Raw genomic sequence first — 21,196 nt, 5'->3', positions numbered from 1 at the left:
AAAAAAAAAAAAAAAAAAAAAAAGAGAGAGAGAAAGAAAAAAAGCAGAATTTGTGAGGAAATAGATACAACTGAAAAGCCATACATATGTCCTCAGAAGAGAGAATGTAAAGAATTTCCATGATTTCTGTAGGTAAGCATAGGAGTGCAAAAGGGGAAGAATTTGAGTTAAAGCCTCCTGTGGGCTGTGATGGGCTAATGCTTACAAAGGGCTGAGTCCTTTCTCTAGGGTCTTTGAGCTCTTACCAGGATCTAGGAAAGTAGCTTAGCCCAAATTGATTCTAAAAGAAAGAGAACCCCAAGGTGATTGTTAGCTATTTGGGAAAAGCAAAAAGAAAATGAAGCCTTTCCCCTGGGAGGTGAAGAAGCTCTATATCACCATAGCTCCCGGCACAAGAGCTGCAGAAGATTCACTGCTGAGGAGAGGACAGTGGGTCTGCCCCTTCGGGCAGAGCAGTGCACATACATGCCCTCAAAGAGGGAAAGGAAGTTATACGGTTGGGCCCTGGGATCCCACTTCACATGTCATTCTCTGGAAGGAATGTGGAGGCACAATTAACATGTTTTCTTCTCCTTGTGACTTACTTTCCCTGGCACTCAGCTGAGGCAGGCCTACTATGTGCCAGACATTGAGGTAAACACCATGGGCAGAGGAAGAAGATGTTAGCCTTGCCCTGCGATGAGCCCACGTCATATTTACACCTGAACATAGTTACATAGTTTTTTTTTTTTTTTTGCTTTGAGCTTTCTTCTTTTTAAAAATTAATTTCTATTGGTACATTATAATAGTAATATAATATGTACTAGTGGATTAATTTGTGGCAATCACACATGCACATAATCCCCAGTACCTCCCCTTTTCTTCCCCCGATTCCCTTCCTCTACTGGTCTTCTTCTGTGTCCATGAGATAGCTCCCCACAACATTCCTCCTGCTTTCCCCCCACTTTTTTCTCTCCAGCTTCCACATATGGGAGAAAATATACAATCCTTGGTTTTCTGAGTCTGGCTTATTTTGCTTAACATAATGCTCTCAAATTCTATCCATTTTTCTGCAAATAACATAATTTAGTTCGTTTTTGTTTTGGTACTGAGGACTGAACTCAGGGGTACTTTACTACTGAGCCACATCCCCAGCCCTTTTTATTTTTATTTTGAGACAGGGTTTCACTAAGCTGCTTAAGGCCTTGCTAAGTTGCTGAGGCTGGTCTTGAACTTGGGATCCTCTTGCCTCAGCCTTCTAAGTCTGTGGGATTAAAGGCATGTCCCACAGCACCTGGCCATAATTTAGTTCTTTATGGCCAAGTAAAACTCCATTGAGTGTATATATACCACATCATCTTTATCTATTTTTTTTTTGTTGTTGTTGTTGATGGGCACCTGGCTGTTTCCATAACCTGGCTATTGTGGAACAACAGTTCTAATCACACTCTTAGTTTGTCTTGGTTAGTTTTTGGCACTCAAATGAGATTTGCATATTTCTAAGCTGGAACACAGTGGGAGCCCTGAGCTCATCAGGAAGAGGCTAAGGCAGGGGACAGAGGTTTTTTTTTTTTTTTTTTTTTTTTTTCACAGACAGAAGGTTTTTTTTCACAAATATATCAGGAGAGTGGTAACAGGGCTCTTAACATATTAGGCTTCTAGAATATGCCTGTAATCCCAGATTTTCAGAAGGCTGAGGCAGGAGGATCACAAATTAGCAAGGTCCTATCTCAAAATAAAAAATAAAAAGACTGGGGATGTAGATTAGTGGTAGAGCACCCCTGGGTTCAATTCCTAGTAAAACACACACACACACACAAATAATAATAATAAAATGAAATAAAAATAAAAGTGGCTGGGGATGTGGCATAGTGATAGAACGATCCTGGGTTCAATCCCCAGTACTGAAAGAACAACAATAACAAAACAAGCCATCAAGCTTCTAGTCTTGGAATCAAATGATAAAGTCAGTTTATTATTTTTGAACATTTAGATTAAGAAAATTCCAGTGATTAAATTATGCATATGAAAACTCTCAAGATCTACAATTTGCACTTAAAATTCTGCCCTGCCTCAAGGGATGAGCCAAAAATTGCTCAAGAGAGGTGTCAAAAGATGGTTATGAAATATAATAAAAGCATATCAAGCAAGCACTTCAATTGGGCTTCTCTTTGAGCCCAGTCTGATGAAATAATTATCTTGATGGAAGCAATAGAATTTTTAATCAATTACCTCTGCTCTAAATTCACTTGTTTATGGGAACATACAATTTGGAGTTAAGGATAAAAAAAGTTAGGAAACTCTGCTGGATAGTTACCTAGTTTTGAATCCTTACCATGTTCCACCACCTGGCTTAGAACTTTATATATATTACCTCATTTAAATTCCAGGACAACTCTGATTATTATCCTCATTCTATTGAGGAGGAAAATTGAGTCTTAGTTTCATATCCAACATCAGAAGCTGGGGATGTAGCTCAGTGGTAAAGCTGCTAGTCTACCACACATAAGTGAGGCCCTGGGTTCAATCCCTAGCAACACACACACACACACACACACACACACACACAAATTAAAATCCAAAGTCACACAGTGGTAGAGTTGAAATTAGAATGGGGTCTGTTTATTCTAATGCCTGTGCTCTTAGGTATTAAACATCTTCTCCCCAGCATATTTGGTGTGATAAGAGCCTTTAAATATTGAGGAAGATGGCTGATGACAGGCATAAACCACACCCAAGTGTCAAATGATGTAAAGGTATTGGACATAGCAAGGATGAGAAAAGCTAAGGTTTTATTCTGAGCAGTTGACAACATTTTCAGGTTTGCTGCTAGTTGTGTGTGAAGGGGAAACAGAAGATTTAGCATGATAAGGCTACTGCATGCATGATGTCACCCCATGTGCCCACGATCCTGGCAGCCATGCAGCCACATGCTTCCATGATTCTCTGTTGCTCAACAGGTATCTCTGTGTGTTAAGAATGGCTTGGGGAGGGTCACTAATTTTGAAGCACAATTCTTTGGTTATATGATACTATAATAAAGTTGTTTTAGGACTACCACATAGGACACCCTACCCAGGAGTGGAGCTTTGCCTAGCTGCCCCTGATATGATTGTAACTATAAGAGGAGAAAGGTCCTTTAGATGTAATGTGGCCCTTTTGCCAAAATTTGCTTGGTTTTCATCTTACACAATGTGTTTATTCCTCTTAAGTAAAAGATTCAAATGTATATCCCATGTCTCAGCTATACATAAACTCATGCCTATTTTCTTACTTAGAAATATTTAGAGTGGTCCCACTTAGCCCCACTGATGAGAGACTGGGTGAACCTGTGGATACAGACCGAATACATGCAGCCCAGAGATAGCATACCTCGTTTTCTGTCCACCTCTGTCCATTCATCTACATGAAGCATATAAAAAGAAAACACCAGTTCATGAAGCAAGAACATTATTTTCATGGAGGCTTTGCAAATACCAATCCAATTATCGAGTCTACAAAACTTTATTTTTTCACATTTGTATTTAATGTCCAATGTGAATGCTGACTTCCATTTGAAACTTTAAAGAGTTTAAAAGTTTTAAAAACTAGATAAATAATAATATCCCAAAACAAACAAACAAACAAACAACACAAAGAAAGTCAAGGTCTCATAGGGAGTAGTCTAGGACAAAAGGAAACTCAGGAGGGCCAAACCTCCAGGCTCACCTTGAGAGCTCTGGAAGTCATCCTCCTCAATGCTACAAGAACACACGTCACCCACAGCAGGCCTTTAACAACACTAACACCCCAAGGAAGAATAATCCAAGAACAGGCAGGAAAAGGGGTCTTTGTACACAATCTGACTTTTTATTAGTGTAAAATTTCCTCTTCTTGAGTACAGTTGGAACTGTTTGGAAAACATGAAATATGAATTAAAAGGAAATTATGTAAATATTTGTTTCAGTTTTCTTCTTTATATATGGATACATGATCTCCATGTAAAAAGAAGAAACTAAAGATGTGAACTCTACTATGCTTCTGAAGAAAGAAAGCTTCTGAGAACTACGGTAGTCAGGGAAAGGCCAAGAGGATACGAAATTAGGAAAAATGTACTTGGTTAGAAAGATCTGTGAGAGGGCTGGGGATGTGGCTCAAGTGGTAGCGCGCTTGTCTGGCATGCGTGCGGCCCGGGTTCGATCCTCAGCACCACATACCAACAAAGATGTTGTGTCTGCCGATAACTAAAAAAATAAATAAATATTAAAAAAAAAATCTGTGAGAAGCAAGACCTTTTGTAGGTGAGACCTGGCTCTACCACTGACTAGCTATATATACTTCAAGCAATTGTTTAACTTCAGTCTCCTCAAACAGGGATCATATAGCACATACCACATAGGGTTGGGGGGATAAATGGATAACATACATCGTACACTTGACTGGATTCTTTTTTAGTTCCATTTTTATTTTTCTACTGAAGGTCTTTGGATTCTACCTAAGGATGAATTTTTTTCTTTATTTTTTTGGGGGAGATTTCCTTTTAGAAAAAACACCCTCAGATAAATAGAGTTCTACACAGATCCACGTTTTAAAAACACTAAAAACATTTTAGCACAGACATGCCTTCCCTACACAGCACCAAGAGCTCCTTCTACAAAACCAGTCTGCAAGTACACCCAGGGCCATGTCCCTTTGGCCACAAAGGGTCAAGACTCTCCTGGGAAAAGTCACCATCTTTCTCCCCCAAGAATCACAGGCTCTTGGGGAGAAAATATCGGGCAAGCAGCACCAAGTTGGCCTTCTTAAAGCAAGTCTGTTTTCTTAGGCATAATGTCACATCTCCATCTTTCAGTTATTCCACAGGTGGTCTAGCACAGGTGATTGGAGAAGGGGAGTTTTGATCTTTCTGAAGGTCTGTTTGAGGACAGTGGCGCTGCAAGGGACCCTTCTTCTCTCAGGGATGTGAACCGTCTACTGAAAAGGAGATGGAACTGGACAGCGCCTGCTGTGGGGCCCTGGGACACTCCCGCTGGCAAGGAGGCGCCAGCAGAGGGCTCTGCAGTGCCGTGAGCTCCCAGCGCCCTTCCTACTGAGGATCCAGGCCAGAGACACCATGCTCCATTTTCTATTATTTCTCCAGATGACTCCTTTGTGACAATTCTACTTATGTTTCGAGTGGGAGGCAACCCAAAGGCTATTGAGGGCTGACTGTGAAATTTGAACTAGAAATTCAGAAACAGAACCTCACCACCACTTGGTTGCTCAGTACTCCACTGGGATCTGCATGTCTTGAAAAAATCGCTTCAAGGCCCCCATGCCTCCATTTCCTCTCCTGTACAGGAGGGATGTAAATGAAGTGCAACGGGATATAATTTGTGAGTGTCTCTAAGAGGCCAGGAGTGAGGTAAAAGTAGCTTTTATTGTTTTTGCAATTGCTTCAAATGTGGGACAACATTCAATATGCAACACTCAGAGTTGCCCCATAAAAAGCACGCTTCCTTCTGCTGAATGCTAAGCTAGAGCAGCCTCGTGAGGGGAGCCGCAACCCTGGCATCAGCCTTGCGGGAACAGGGATGGCCTCCAGGAGACCAATTAGTTGTGTAAGATAATGAAAACATCTAGAAGAAATACGATTTCCATTCAAGGCTTCCACAAGGGCTAGTTTACCATGTCTGGTGTTTTATAGGCCTGTGTACGGCGTCTGTCAAGCAGCTCTGGCTCCTGCTCCTGTAGTCACATCAACGCTAACAGTGAAATAGATGAGGGGTTCTCAGCTTTTTGAACCCTATGCTCTCTAGCTGGCTTTCTCTGTTGCCTACAGATCCCATCCGCTGGCTACTTTCTGTTATTTCCTTTGTAAGATCAGTAGGCATATTGGATATCTTTTTTTCAAAGCTTCCCCTTTCCTCCTGATTTAACAAGCCCCATAAAGATTCTGATATGGTCCCCCCCCAGATATGGCAGCATAGTGCAGCAATTAAGGGCACAGTGGTTAGGAGTATGAGTTCTAGAACCTGATGTTCTGGGTTTTGTAAATTCTTTACTCCTGCTCTTACCAGCTATGTAAACCTGGGCAAAATAGCTTTAGTTTCCCCTCTAACATATAATGTTACCTATGTGGATAGAATAGTGTGGGCACTAAGGTATTTAAGAGGAGTCTTTGGTAAATGGTAAAGTCTTCATTTAAAAAATTGTCTTTTCATTTTTTGTTGTCATTAGGAAGATATAGCCCCAGTTTTAGAATCAGTTACTTGGACTGACTGACCAATAGCCCTGCCTCCAGGGAAAGCATAGAAGGGCTGGATCAGGTTCCACCCAGCATCTTGCACAGTGTGACAGTCAAACACTATGGGGAACGAATGTATGACAGTGAGTTACTATAGAAGGCTGAAATTCCCTAAAATTGAATCTTGAAAAACTGGAGGGACTATATCTCTTAAAGACAAAGCCAGTCCTTTTATTCACAGGGCCTTACCCAGATCTCCTCTTGAAAGATGACACCTATTATTCATTATGCTAAACATGTTAAATACACTGTCTCATTCAATCGTTACAACATTGTTTTCAGGTATGTATGTATTATTACTTTTTTTTTTTTTTTTAAGGAAAAGGCTTATAGAGGTTACATTCCAAGGTCATGCAACTAGTTAAATAGCAAAGCTGCAAAGCTGGCATTGGACCCAGATCCACGTGACTCTAGAGAATATTCTCTTAATTGCTAATTTACACTGTCTTTTCCAAGATGCAGACTACTAGTAGAAAACCATGGCCTGTTATCCCATTGGTGCCATTAGCCTGAATGAAATCACATCACATAGGCACCAAGGTAAACAACTCTCTTGAGAAAAAAATGACAATGCCATATAAAACTGCCAATTTAGATTATTGGTTCAACAAACATTTACCGAACACTGATTTATTCAGGCATTATGCTAGGCATTGCAGTGCAAAGATGAATAAGAAAATCAGGTGGGGGAGACATACACAGATCTTTCTCACATAAGATGGCCAAATGATTAGGCAGAAGCAGGTGTGGAGGGCTATAAGAGCTAAGGTGTGGGCTGGGGATGTGGCTCAAGCGGTAGCGCACTCGCCTGCCATGCGTGCGACCCGGGTTCGATCCTCAGCACCACATACAAACAAAGATGTTGTGTCCGCCAAATACTAAAAAATAAATATTAAAATTCTCTCTCTCCCTCTCTCTTTAAAAAAAAAAAAAAAGAGCTAAGGTGCTACATAGGCAGGTCCCTTGTGGGGAGGCCTCCTGAAGAACGATGATTCTTCAGTTGAATGGTGCAGAATGGAAAGGGAAGAATGGAGAGATGGGGATTACAAGAACGGAGACATGAAGGAACATGGCTTCAGTGGAGATCTACAAGTAGTTTGGTGTTATTAGGATATGAAGTAGGAGGCAGCCAGTGGTGGGAGATCAGATCTGGAAGGGCCCCAAAATGTGCTGCACAGGGACTTGACCTCCACCCAGACAGCAGAAGAAAACTGACAAAGGGTTTTATTTTATTTGGTACTGGGGATTGAACCCAGGGGTGCTCAAAAAAAAAAAAAAAAACCAGCCCTTTTTATTTTTTATTTTGAGACAGGGTCTTGCTAAGTTGCTTAGGGCCTCGTTAAATTGCTGAGGCTGGCTTTGAACTTGCCAGGTGTGATAAAGGGTTTTAAGCAGGGGGATGTCTGAACAGCTCTAGATAAAATCTGGATAAAATCCAGAAAGCCCACTGGCAGTAGTGTGCAAAATGAATGGATGGGGTGTACAATAGGAAGTTCTCTTATCTTTTTATTCACACACTTGGAATCACACGAATACAATAATTAATATCTGAATATGTATATATAACATCAATTGGGCATAGACTTTTGTAGAGAATAGATGTTTTAATCAGTGGTCATACCAATTGCCTTGATATCAACTTTTCCTCCCCTACTTTGAATTTTAATATTTCCTTCTTATTTAATCTGAGAAAATTTGGTGAAAACAATTATTTGCTGAGAGATGAGGAAAAGAGAGTGTTGAAAAGAGTGGCAGACTGTTCTGGGTTGTCACTGCTCTGGGAATTACATGTGGCATATATGGAAACCAGATTCCGCAATTTAGAAGCTCTAGCAAAATATTTTCACAATTGCATTCCCCTCTAACACTTGTTAAGGCAAAGACATGACTTCCTTATGTTTTCTTACTTATCTTCACTATATTAGAACCCATTTCTTTTTCTTCTCTTTTTTTCATTCTTCTTTTTTTTTCTTTGGTACTGGGATTGAACCCAGGAGTGCTCTACCACTGAGCTACATTCTAGCCCCTTTTATTTTTTATTTTGAGACAGGGTCTCAGTAAGTTGCAGAGACTGGCCTCTAACTTGAGATTTTCCTTTTTTAGCCTCCCGTGTCGCAGGCATGGGCCATTGCGCTGGGCTTAGAACCTTACATTTCTAGAAATGTCTTCTGAAATGAGCAAGACTGATTTCCAGCTTATGCGGGAGGGCACAACATAGAGAAATGGAGAATCAGAAACTTTTCCTGGAGGTTAAAGAGGATGCTTGGTCTGGCGAAGGATAATGTTGCTAGATGGTGAGCAGCTGGGACTCCCACTTTTGGAAGGGACCTATTTTCAAGGGAAATTGTTAGATCACCTCTTCCATTTGGAGGAATAGGGAAATTAGGCAGGCTAGGGACTCTAATTATATCCAATGGAGGTGTTAAATTCCAATGGAAGACGCTTTTGGAGAATTTGACTTCCGAGAGTCTCCAACTGGATGGGAGTTGTGGCTTGTGAGAAAGGTCTCTGACTATAGGGGTGAAGTGTGCAAGGAGTGTGGGCCTGGTTGAGGAGTTGGGCTGAAGGGTGCAGGTCTGGCTGTGGGTGTTAGAGTGCGGGCGAGGGAACCCGGGTGCGGGTCTGGTGTGTTGCCCGGCGCCTCTCACCTTTTCGGGCTTTGTCTCCGGGGATATTCTGGGCCCGCAGCCGCTGGTCCAGGATGTAAAGCATCTCCCCGCCCAAGTTCAAAAATAGCAGAGGTAGCGTCCGCACAGACATAGTGCTGGAAGCCAGTAGGGCAGGTGAGGAGCCCTGGGGCACTGTAGACAGGGGCCTGGAGGCCCAGCCGCGTCTTGTAGCCTGGTTGCTAAGACGACGCCGCGGACGGGAAGAGCGAGCCAATAAGAAGACAGTTTGGTGAGAGGTGCCCTGAGGGCGGACGCTCATTGGGTTGGGCGGCAGCGACCGCCCTGGGGATTGGTCCGAGCCGAGTGCCGCAGGGTCGCTGGCTTGCTTTGGGGCGCGCTGGTTTGGATTTTCTTAAGCCGCGGTGGTCGCAGCCACCGTCCAGAGGCGGTCCTTCGGCCCGCACAGCCCACCGGGTCATGCCTCATCCCTTCCGGCCTTGCCGGCAGTGAGCGAGGAGAGCCGCAGCAAAACGTCTCGCGGCCGACTCCGCTCGGACTGACCTGGGCTGCCTTGTTCCGCGGTCTCCTTGTTGGGTGACTTCGGGTAGGTTTTTGAGCCTCGGCTAACTCGTTGGTAAAATTGAGGTAACGCCCACCCCTGAAGAGGAAATCAGTGAGATCATGGGAAAGGCCACAAAAGCACTCAATGAATTTTTTTTTTTTTGTATTGGGGATTGAACTCAGGGGCACTCTATCACTGAGCCACATCCCCAGCCCTATTTAGTGTTTTATTTAGGACAGGGTCTCACTGAGTTGCTTAGCGCCTTGGGCTGAGGTTGGCTTTGAACTTGCCATCCTCCTGTCTCAGACTCCCAAACTGCTGAGATTACAGGCGTCTGCCACTGCGCCCGACTAGAAGACATGACTTTTAATATGACATATCTCTTGCTGTTTGGCTGACCAGAGTCCAGATGCCTAGGCATGGCATCCAAGACTCTCTGGCTCCCAACGACCTTTCCAGAGTCATCCTCACCACCCTGCCCCCATCTCGCTTTAGAACTCCTCTCATCAGCAAGTTATCCCCTTTGGGCAATTTGCTCCCCTTCTCTTCCTCATAACCATACCATTGGAAAGCCTTGCCTTGACATGAGCCAAGCTCAAGTCCTTCCTATGTTACATTCTCCCTGTATCCTTCACCCTCTCTAGTTATTTTCTTTTCCTTTTCTTCCCAGCTAAAGTTTATGAAATCGTCTGCACTTACATTCTGAGCTTCCTTAACATCTTTGTTCCCCACCTCACAGTATTTGGGATTAAGCTCCCTCCACCTCACTGAGACTGCCTTACCACAAATACTATTTGGTCCTTCTCTTAACTGACACATCAACATAAGGACTATGATCTGTTCAAAGTTGCCAGCCCATCTTTGATTTGGTCATTTTCCCCTTGTCTGTGTACAGTGTTAAAAGGAAATATAACTAGGATAGGAATAGAATAAACAGCATCATTACTTTGTGCTAGTCCTTCATGAATTTGTTACCAGCTTGGCTCCTAAAGGCATTTGTGTTTGCTATAGTGAAGGCTCTTCTCTTAGCTTCTTAGACTTTTTCTCAGTACCTAGGCAGTATGTTGTAGTGGGCAGAATATGAGCTTTGGAGCTTGGCTTGAATCCTAAACCTGTCTCTAACCAGCTGTGTGAACTTGGATACATAACTTAATCTTTCTGAGCCTTACCTCTCTCATGGTAAAATGTGGATAATCAGCCAATGTAAGGTATAAAGATGGCTTTGACTAGTAGGTAAGGTAATGTACCTAAGCCAGCACTAAAAGCAGTGCCTTTTCTGTAGAGCCTGATATATTCATGTCTTCCTTTTCTTCCTCCTTTCCCTCCACTAGCCCCCTAAAATGTTGGTGCTTGGCCTCTAGCATAAGATCTCTTAGTAGTTGTGTTCACTTGGAATTCCTGTCTTTTAAAGGCCTTCCCTACTATTCCTGGAGGTGATACCAGAACAGCTCACTTTTTGTTCAGAGCTTCTGTCTTGCTTCTGATTCTGCAGGATCCCAGGCTCTCTGTTCTACCCATACCTTCCTCTCAACTTGAACTATTCTGGGTAAGGCTGTGCCCTCGAGAATCATCCTTTTAATGCCAATCTGGCCCTTTTTCTACTGCACTCCCTCCCTAGGCAATTTCATTCACACTCATGGTTTCAACCACCTTAGCAACTTGCAAGCTGCTCTGGTCCTAACCTCCCTACTGAGTCTGGAATCTATTCTAACTGCTCTTTGGATAGTGCTTTAACTTACCTCTCCCTTATTGGTTTTCTTCTATGGCTTCCCTTCTCAGAAGTCCAAAGTCTTTTCTCAAGTTATGGACTTAATGTTTATGTCCTCCCTCCCAACCCCCGCTGTTAACATGTTGAAGATCTGACTTCACCATTACAGAGTACTTGGAGATGGGGCATTTGGGAGGTAACAGGAGTCAGGCCATGAGGGCAGGGCCTTCTTGATGGGTTTAGAGAAAGAGGAAAAAGAGATTTCCTTTTCTCTATCCCTCCAGTGTACAAACCAAGGAAAGGCCATATAAAGACATGAGAAGGTGGCCTCTGCAAGCTAGGAAGAGCACCCTCACCAGAAATGAAATTGCCTAGTACCTTGATCTTAGATTTCACAGCCTCTAGAACTGTGAGAAAACAAGTTGTTCAATCCACCTAGTCCTTGGTCCTTTGTTTTGGCAGCCTGAGCAGATTTTCATACCCAGAAAGCTCTGTATCTGATGTCTGCTGACCTCATCTTCTTATTCTTCTTTTGCTCACTGAATTTGACACATTGTCTTCATTGGATGCTTCAAACACTAAAGTATGCTCAGGCTCTGAGGCCTTGGCACTTGGTGTAAGTGGGTGGGATTTATGGGGAAGGAGTTATTTATAAACCTCCCTCCCAACACACACGGATCTTAAAAGCAATGTTTGTATATGTGTAGTTTAGTTTCCTGATGATAGGACTAATAGTTTTTTGTTTTCGTTTTTGGGACCTTGAGATAACTCCAGTACTTTACCACTGAGCTACATTCCTAGCCTTTTTATTTTGTGATCCTCCTGGCCAAGTAGCTGGGGTTACAGGCGTGCAAACTACTAGGACTAGTAGTTTTTTGTTTTTTAAATCAGATTTTCAATGTGAACACCAAAACCCCTATCCCCCAAATAATGAATTTCTCTTATCTCTCCCTTCCCATCTACCCTCCTCATAGCTGCTGCTTAATTACTAAAAACAGAGGCCTGCTGTTAGCATCACTCTTTTGGTTTTGACTTTAACCTCCTCTCCACTCCCTCGAGGACAGCGTGAAGGTTTCTTGGCCTAGCTTGCCTTCCACTGCTCCCTGAACACAACATGCACTTCTAGACTTGTCTTTGCACCTGCAGTTCCTTCTGCCTGGATGTTGTCCCTCCCTCTCTGCTTAGTGAACTCCTACTCATCCTTTAGGACTCCTACAGCTGGCCTTCCCATCCAGCCAGCCACTCTTCTACCATGCTGCCCTGTGCTCAGCCTTGCCTGCCCTGATACACATGCTCCTGGATGACAGGTCTGTATGCCTGTGTTCTCAGGAGGTAGAGGGCAGGAACTCAGACACCCTTGAGATCCTAGAGCTCAATGAGAAAATACCCCCACCCCTTCTTTCTTGGGCCAAAAAGAATGGAGTCTTCTATCACTCAAGGCAGAATTAAATAATTTTAACAGACTTTATTGGTTTTCTTTGAGTACATCTGCACAGGCTTTGGAAGAGCTCTCTGGGTTCTCCTGGTCATCTTGTTTTGGGGCTGCTGCAGCTTTAGCTTTAGCTTTTAATATCCTTTTTTGTTTCTTCAGCTTTTTTGCCTCCTGGAAAACCTGCGGGTTGGAAGGAGGCAGGAAGACTTTGTAATCATATGCAAAACCTATGACTTGGAGGTCAGGTAGGAACCATCTCCCTCAGGTGGTAAGCCCAGGCTTCCTCCATGGGGTTGGTGACCTGTGACCTCCTTGAAGCCAGTTCTAGGCTTCTAACAAAGACAGGTTATCTCTCCCTTCTGCACCCTTTATCAAAGCCCCAGTGAGGCTGACCAAAGGAGCAATTCTGATTCATACCCGGAGGCACAGAGCCCTCTTGGCCACGAAGCGGCGGTGAGCAGTTCGGTAATAGAGAGGGGGAAAGGTGTACTCAATTCCCAGTTCCCTGCATGTCTTCTCAAAGACATCATAGTTGGTCTTACGAAGGTTTTTAAGCATCTTTTTCCTCTGGTCAATGCTCATCAGTAGATAGCGTTTGTGCGCTTTATCCTGCAGGAAAATCTGTGTTACTTTTAGTATTCTAAGTGTTATTGTTGTGACAAATGTTAGTGCAGTTCCGAAGAAGGCACTGTCATTGTTGGTTGCATTTTACAGATGGGAAAATAAAGATTCAAAGATGTTATGATTTACAAAAGGTCCTCAAACCTGTTGATGCTGAAGTAGCGTCTTGAATCCGGGTCTACTGAGCTAACTCCAAATCTTATGCTCTTTCCCTTATACCACCTGCTCAGTCTCTCCACAGCTAGCAAACTGTTAGCTAGGGTAGAGACAAAGGAAGGCCTTGTACTCTTCCTGGAGATCCATGCCCATGGCTGGGGGCTGCTTTATGAGGGGCTTCTGCAGCGGGGCTGGTATTCCACACCCAATGTGATCTCCAAGGAGCAACTAGCTCCAGAGAGCACTAAAGTGCCAGTGTATTTTATTAAAAACAATCACAATTGGGGCTGGGGATATAGCTCAGTTGGTAGAGTGCTTGCCTCACATGCACAGGCCCTGGGTTTGATCTCCAGCAACACACACTCACACAAATCACAACTGCCTAATTTGCCTAATTATAGCAGCTCTGTGCTAGACACTGTGCTGATAGGGCATAATGGTCAAGCATGTGGGATCTGCAGCGATGCTGACTCGTTTGTTTCAAGTCTTGACCATTACTTCCCTAGTAGTGTGCCTTGAGGAAAAATGTAATCTCTCCATGACTGGACTATCCCTCTGTAAAATGGGAAAGAACAACAGTTATAGGGTTAAAAATGAGAAAATGCAGGTAAAGCATACAGCACAGGGCCCAAGACTTCCTATCCATCATGCTGGCTGCTATTATTATTTCAGGTAGCCCAGGCAATGCTGTGAGCAGGTACTTTCATATTCCCCAACTTACAGATAAGAGACCAAGGCTCAGACCTGTAACTTCCCCAAAGTCACACAGCTAGTTAAATGGAAGTGGCAGAGCTGAGATTTGAACAGGGCAATCTGACTCCATTCATGCACTCCACAAATATTTATTCAGCACCCACTGTGTGCCAGACCCAGTGACCATGCTCTAAACTTTTTTTTTTTAGTTGTAGATGGGCACAGTACCTTTATTTTATTTTTATGTGGTGCCAAGGATCAAACGCAATGCTTCATATGTGCTAGGCAAGCACTCGACCACTGAGCCACAACCCCAACTTAACAGCATTCTTAACCACTAGTGAGTTGGTCCAGCTCTGTAAGGTTCCCATTTTCCCTTTGGAGGCCAGAGGGAAGTGTTTTTCCCACTGACGCTGATGAGGGCACTATCATGTTATAGCCACTGGCTTCATAGGACCCAGAGCCCTTCACCTCCCAGACTCCTTTCCCCCAGATGCTGCTGTTTAACTGTGAATGATGCTCAGGATTTACCTTTCGATGTTTCTGCATGTGTTCTTCATAATTGCGGATCTTGATGGTTAAGGCAACAACTGAAACCACAAACCACAGAGGATGAGAGCTGGGCACAGAGGAAGGAAGGGCCCAGGCCTGCATTATGTTTTGAGAAATGAAGGAGTAACAATCACCAATGCTCTTGTACTGCTCTTTATAATCCCAAAGCACTTTAAATTACAAGATCTCAAAAGACTTTACATTGTCTTTCCTCTAGGAAGGGAAATTCCTTAATCTTATAAAGGTATCATCTAAAAATCATAGTAAACAGCATTCTTAATGGTAAAACTTCAGAGCGTTCTCATTAAATTCAGAAACTAGCACATCATTCTCTCATGGCTAATGATTTGATACTGTACTCAAGGTCCAGCCAATGCAGCTGATGGGATCCCAGGAGTGTCTGGATCTACTCCTTGCTTGAACTCTTCCAGCTGCCATCTTATTTCTGTGCTTTCACTACTGAGTTTCGAGGACTGTCAGCTCTCACTTGTCTCCCAAGGCCCTGGACTACATCCCCTTCAGGCACCTTACTTGATTCTCACCTGTAAAGTGGGGAAAAGCGGAAGTTGGTTCCACAGAGAAGCTGTCACTCAAGTGGGCATTTTCCCAGGACACACACAGAATTCTGCGTGTACTGCAGGGAGGGCAGTGGGAACCTTGGCTCTGACCACATGGCCCTGCATACCACCTTAGCTACAGAGCAGAAAGAGACTGAGGGATCTCCAGAGCAGACACTATGCAAAACATGCCTGGCCTTCAGAAAACTGAGTGATATAGCACCGATGCTTGTGGTTAAAGAGGACTCTAGTTACCACCTCACTGATGTCTTGACAAACAGCCCATCTGTTCCTGCCAACCTGGGAGATTTCAGCAGTGATCAGACAGAAACAGGCAGGGTAAGATAAGCAGCCCTTAGGTGGATGAGATGTCCCCAGGCCAGTCAGGGGTTCAGGGAGGCTGAAGGGAATTGGAAACTCACCTTTTCAAAAGGGGCTAGAAAGGACCATGAGTTGGGCCTCCAGACCCCCTCCTTGGGGTCTAGCTTTGGCTATTTGCTAAGAAGAATTCACCAGATTTAATCTCTGGCCAGGGAGAAGAACAGAGTGGAGGCAGGGGTGGGGAGAAGGAAGTAGAGGCTATAATATAGTCCAAAGGCAAGGGGGAGGAAACACAAAGACCCCTCCCCCCAGAGGTTCACCAGTCTACCTCATTGCTCCTAGTGGTCGATGGAGATCAACACCACCAAAAGCAGGGGGAGGTGGCGGGGCTTTTCAAGAACATCTAATGGGGACTATTGCCAATTCCAGCTGGAAACCTCAGTAGGAACATTATGCCCTCGGGAGTGCTCATAGTGTCTCTCTGGAACATAAGGGCTCTGTAGATGTGTCTTTTCCTTTTTTTTTTTTTTTTTTGGTGGTGCTGGGAATTGAACTAAGGGTCTTGTGCATGCGAGGGAAGCACTCTACCAACTGAGCTATATCCCCAGCCTGCTTTTTTTGTTTTGTTTAGTTTCTTTGTCTTACTTTTCTTATCAGAGAGTTGAACTTTAGTTTCCAAGGTGTTTTGTGTTCTAGCTTCTCAATCCTGCCATGAGTTAGGCAGCAGTACTGTGCCCTAACCCGCAACTTCCTGCTCATTCAGAAGAGGTAACAGAGGCTCTGGAGAGGACTTGAGGACTTGCCCAAGCTCACAGAGAAGTACAAGGCAGGACCTGGGTGCTGACTCCAGAACACACAGCTTGGATCCAGAGTCCAGTTTTCACTGTCCTAGGTCCTTATATCTCCTTTTCACAAGATAAAGTGTACTTGAGCCCTAGATCAGGTACCAGCTATCAGACACCCCTGCACCCCCACTCCCCAAGAGCCCTCTGACCAACTTCGAGCTTCCAGGGATCTGGTGTCCTCAGGGTTTTCCACAACTTTTCTCATCAACTGTTCTTGCTTGATTTTTAGCTTCTCTTTCTGTTGAAGACAAAGATTAAGAAAATCTGTGCAGTATGTCATGCCCTAAGAACTAGCCCTTCTGCCTGCAAGGCCATACCTGCCATTATAGCAACTAGGCCCAGAAAACTCAGGGCTGGGCTGCACAGGGCTCATGACGACCTTGGTCAAACAACATGGCTATCCACATATGATGAGCCCAAGGCTAAAGCCACTTATAAAGAAATGGCTTGTCAGATGAATGTCCACAAAGTCTGCTCACTCAATTGTGCACAGGTCTTTATCGAGTATCCACTGTCAGGTGTTAGGGGGACAATGGGGAACAAAACTATCCTTTTCTTCGAGGTGTTCAGTCTGGGGGTACTGACATGTAGACACAGAGTGAAGCTGGGATGCATGCTGAGACTGGAGAAACATGGATTGTGGGGTGCTAACCAGGGTAGGAGGGAGCCCTAGAGAGGCCAAGGCACAGACACTCACCTGGTTGGCCATTTCCAAAGACAAAAGTCTCTTCACAACATCATCAACCCTGTGGAAAAACCAGAGCAATGAATGACAAGTGTGGGAGGAGGGGGGAGTGGAAGAAATGCTGTTTTCACTTTAGTTTAAAAAGCAAGGATGAGGGGCTAGGGATGTGGCTCATGGTAGAGCACTTGCCTAAGCACGTGTGAGGCCCTGGATTCGATCCTCAGCACCACATAAAAGTAAATAAAGTAAAGGTATTGTGTCCATCTACAACTAAAAAATAATTAAAAAAAAAAAAAAAAATGGATGATTGAAAATTCCTTCTACAACAAATAAGGATCTCTGGAGGTGGGGAGCCATTTTCCAGGGCTTAAAAGTCTGCATGGCTCTGGCTTGCTGGGCTGAGAACATGGAGTGATATGATAATTACAGAAAATTGCAGCTGTTGGCTTGAGTGTTCTAGTCTTATCATAGGAAGGGCAAAGGGAGGATTTTCATTTTCAGCTACGACATGGGTCAATATGTCTTTGAGACACTTCAAGACAAAACTGCACATTGAGTGAGACTGTAGGATGCCTTGAGTGGAAGCACTGCTTCCACTGAGGAGGACCTGAGTGTCTATCGGCACTGGATTCAAACCCCAGCTCTGCCTCTTAGGAGATATATGACATGGGGCAGCTTAATATTCTATAAGACAGGGGACATGGTTTCTTCTCTCACAGGGCTTTTGTGAGGATCAAGAGATGGAAATTTCTACAAAGACCCACAAAGCATGTTAGCTCCTTGCTATCTAGTAGTAGGTCTTCTCTCAAGAGTACTGGGGGGTGGGGTGGGGGGGAGCAAGTAGTTGAGCTCCAAGAGTCCCATCTGTCCCTGCTGCCCATTCACCCTGACTATACCTGGGTCTTTATATCTCTCTTATTCATTTTATAATCAAGCCTAAGATACAGTAGGTCAAGTCTCTTTCCCCACTCCCACCAATTTTCCCTGCCTCCTCAAGTGGGTTTCTTCCTGCTTACTTCTCAATTCCAGGGATGTTCTGGTAGTCTTTGAGCAGCGTGGAAGGGGGTGGATCATTGTCTTGCTTGGGCTGCACTGTCAAATATAGGGATGGAAAACACCAAGTCAACTCTGACTGCTTCTCCTCACATATTCCCCAACCCTATGAGAGACATCCAGGGTCTCAGACACGGCATTGGATATCTCTGGGCTTAGTTTTTCCTCTGCAAACCCTGTGGGCACTTCCTTTGATATTTCATTCTGCAAAGAGATGGTCTTTCCCAAGACCTCATACCTGTGCCTGCACCTCTCAAATACCTGCCTGGGTTCTACTGTTATCAGATTCCCCACTAGGTTGGGCTCTCCAATGGACAGGACTGAGTTCGATGCCCTTTGTACACACCCCCCCCAAGTCTGGTCCATAGCCCAGCGCAGAATAAGCTTTCAACAAACACTTGCTGGCTGATTCAAGAATTAAATAAGGGGGTTGAGGAAGGACAGCTTTAGGACAGCTGAAACATAAGTATCAAGTATAGAGCACAGGAAAAGCTGAGCTTTGGTGTTTGCATCCCTGCTGTCCCTTGGAGGTGAGGGATACACAGACTCTGCTCTGCTGCTATACAAACAACACTAGTAGCAGTAAGTTCTAATATATACTATTATTTATTAAGCACAGTGCTAAGTTTGCTTTGTGTTATCATAGAATCCTAACAATAAAGCTCCCCAATGGATACTTTTACATTCATTTTAGAAATGAAACTCAAAGAAAGTAACTTGTCCCAAACAACTTAGTTACCTAGTAATGGTTATGCAAAGGGAGACATAAAGTGCTATATTCTAGGAAGGCCTGGATGGTATCAGCCTTGCACTCTTGCTGGCTAGCTCATTTTCAGGCATTCACCCTTTGAAGTCTCTTGTTCATACCTTCTTCCCCCACCCTCATGAAGGCTTCTGGCTTAGGGATCTACATATTGTTGACGTAGTCTTCTGAAGGGGTCTTCTGACCCCTTTGCCCACCCATCAAATAGCTCTAACTCGCTATCTCGGTCCCTTTGGCCACCCCAAGCCTTCCAGGCGGCCTCTCCTGCTCCAAGTCCACCTACCTGGGTTTTGGACGGCATATCCACGAGCCGCCTGTAGGAGACCTACGCAGAACAGAGAATACTGAGACCCATTTCCTTAAACTACCCAGCCCTGATTCTTTCTGCGCCCTTCGCATTACCCTTCCTCCACGGTCGGTGTGCCGCTGAGCCGGCCCCTTTTCTCCTCCAGCCCCTGCCCAAGTCTCCCCGACCTCGTCTCACTCCTTGGCCAGCCACCATTCTCCCTCATCCTGTCGCTGCTCTTCTCCCCTATCGCGTTCCCGGGTATCCTCCATCCGTGCTGGCCCCCACTCCCGACTCCCGCAGTCCCATTTCTCGGCTCCTCACTTGGAGGCTGCAGGCCCCACTGGTCGGAGAGAAGCCTGGCGTTCCCTCTCCCCAGCAGGCCAAAGGCTGGGGCCTGGGTTATTGCCTGGGTTCGAACCGAACTCAGGGCCCTCCATGCGGCCCTTAGCATGGTGACTTCTGACCCCAACCGGGCCCGCGCCGCAGCCACCGTCCCCTTCGCGGTTACGGACAAGGCTACACGGGCGCCTCCATGATGGCTCAGGCTCGACCAATCGAGGCAGTTGCTCGGCCTGAGCAGACGAGGACCGAGAGAATGGATTGGCGGGCAGGACTTGGTGAGTTCGCGGATCGCTAGGTGGAGTTGGTCAGCGGCGGGCCAGGTTGGGGGCGTGGCCCTGTGGTTAGTGTTGTGCGGCGCTGTATAAACTCGAAAGTGCTACTTTTTCTTGGACGTGCATGCTACCTTAATCCCTACGTCCCTAGCCTCGTGCTTCGGTCATTTCGGGGCTTTCAGGGGGAATTTCCGTAACCTTCTTCGTCTTCTCCTTCTGCCCTCCCTCCCAGAAGGTCCGCGATGAGACCCTGTCAGAATCAATGGGGCACAGGGTCGTTTCATGCAGCCTTGTAGCCTGGTGATTAAGATCGCCGGTTTTGGAAGTCCGGGAATCCTAAGTCGGCCAGTTACTATGTGACTCTGTGAGCAAGTCACTTAACCTCTCTGGGCCAGGTACTTGTCCATTAAGTGGGAACGGTAGTAACAGCATCTCTCTTTTAGGTTGTAGAGAGGATTAATCGTGGCAGTTGTTTGCAGAACACTTCGATTAAATAGTAAACATTCAATAACTGTTAACTATGATAATATTTGTGAAACGAGGGGTGTAAGGGCAAATGTAAATTAAAAATAAGAATTAAAGTTTAATTTTTCACCCGTGCGAAAAGACTCTTCTCCCCTCACTTTTCTTCGAGCATTTTTTTTTTTTTTTAGAAAACTTGTAATTGTGAATTCTTTCTCTATTCCTTTTGAGATGCATGGAAATCTTTTTATAAGGTAAGTAAACCTCTTACCAGTTTTACAACCCAGGAAGGTATTTCTCAAGGGCCTGGGATATGTAATCCTGAAGGATATTAGTGCCTTATCTCTCTCCTGGTTTCTTTGGGAGAGTAGGACCCTAACTTCCTGCAGATGCCTGTCTCCCATCTGCAAATCTTTCTGTGATAAAGAAAAGTTTATTTTTACTTTGCCCAGAGGCAAATTAGCAAACCCAGGTAGCTAACCCATTTACCAGATGAATTTAGGATGAACTCTGTGTGACAAATGGAGCTATCAAGTCCTCCTCTTACTTGAACACTATTTATCTCTCCTTTTTTGGGGGTTCTGGGGATTGAACTCAGGGGCACTTGACCACTGAGCCACATCCCCAGTTCTATTTTGTATTTTATTAGAGACAGGGTCTCACTGAGTTTCTTAGCGCCTGGCTTTTTGCTGAGGCTGGCCTTGAACTTGGTATCTTACTGACCCAGCCTCCTGAGCTACTGGGATTATAGGCATGCACCACCTCCTCCAGCTATAAATTCTCCCTTCAAGTTGTTGTTCATCTTTAAAAAGTATGTGCATGAGTTGTATCCACTTGGCTTTATAGAATGGTAACATTTATTTCTGTCTTTGCAATCTCTTTAGTGGATTGCCTGCCCTGCACACCACATTCTTATTCAATAATAAAACTGTTTTCTTGCTCTTTTGCCCTTACAGGGAAGGTTTCTGAGTTGACAGGAGATTTTGTTTTCAATTATGGATCCCCAATAGGGGTTAGTCTTTTCCAAGGT

General features: G+C 44.6%; 2 protein-coding genes across 8 annotated transcripts in view; both read right to left on the bottom strand.

The window, feature by feature from the left end:
* Positions 1-9,110, bottom strand: part of Oscp1 (organic solute carrier partner 1) — a 30,549-nt gene extending 21,439 nt beyond the window's left edge. Inside the window, exons 1-2 of one of the 2 annotated variants that reach the window (XM_048815742.1) lie at positions 8,893-9,110; positions 3,352-3,381 (exon numbers count right to left, since the gene is read on the bottom strand). In XM_048815742.1, coding sequence (XP_048671699.1) covers positions 3,352-3,381; positions 8,893-9,004 — 142 coding nt within the window. In that variant the 5' untranslated portion in view covers positions 9,005-9,110. The remainder of the gene's footprint in view (positions 1-3,351; positions 3,382-8,892) is intronic. The other variant, XM_048815743.1, reaches the window with a different exon arrangement.
* Positions 9,111-12,573: 3,463 nt separating this feature from the next.
* On the bottom strand, positions 12,574-19,660 carry Mrps15 (mitochondrial ribosomal protein S15). 6 transcript variants are annotated; one of them, XM_048815744.1, is made up of 8 exons: positions 19,412-19,655; positions 19,085-19,126; positions 18,002-18,077; positions 16,998-17,046; positions 16,450-16,538; positions 14,557-14,644; positions 12,973-13,164; positions 12,574-12,735 (listed from the first exon to the last, which is right to left on the bottom strand). In XM_048815744.1, the coding sequence occupies exons 1-8, from the start codon at positions 19,539-19,541 to the stop codon at positions 12,589-12,591; spliced, it is 813 nt and encodes a 270-aa protein (XP_048671701.1). In that variant the 5' UTR covers positions 19,542-19,655; the 3' UTR covers positions 12,574-12,588. The 6 variants fall into 6 exon arrangements, with proteins under 6 accessions (XP_048671701.1, XP_015340747.1, XP_015340748.1 ...); XM_015485261.2 differs by having other exon boundaries at positions 14,557-14,615; positions 16,454-16,538; positions 19,412-19,652; XM_015485262.2 differs by having other exon boundaries at positions 14,557-14,615; positions 16,454-16,538; positions 18,002-18,144; positions 19,412-19,615.
* Between the last annotated feature and the right edge of the window lie 1,536 nt (positions 19,661-21,196).

Source organism: Marmota marmota, unplaced genomic scaffold (genome assembly GCF_001458135.2).
Source record: "Marmota marmota marmota unplaced genomic scaffold, marMar, whole genome shotgun sequence".
NCBI classification, from domain to species: domain Eukaryota; kingdom Metazoa; phylum Chordata; class Mammalia; order Rodentia; family Sciuridae; genus Marmota; species Marmota marmota.
The sequence above is the reverse complement of the archived record's forward strand: the minus strand, read 5'-3'. Positions and strand labels throughout refer to the sequence as shown.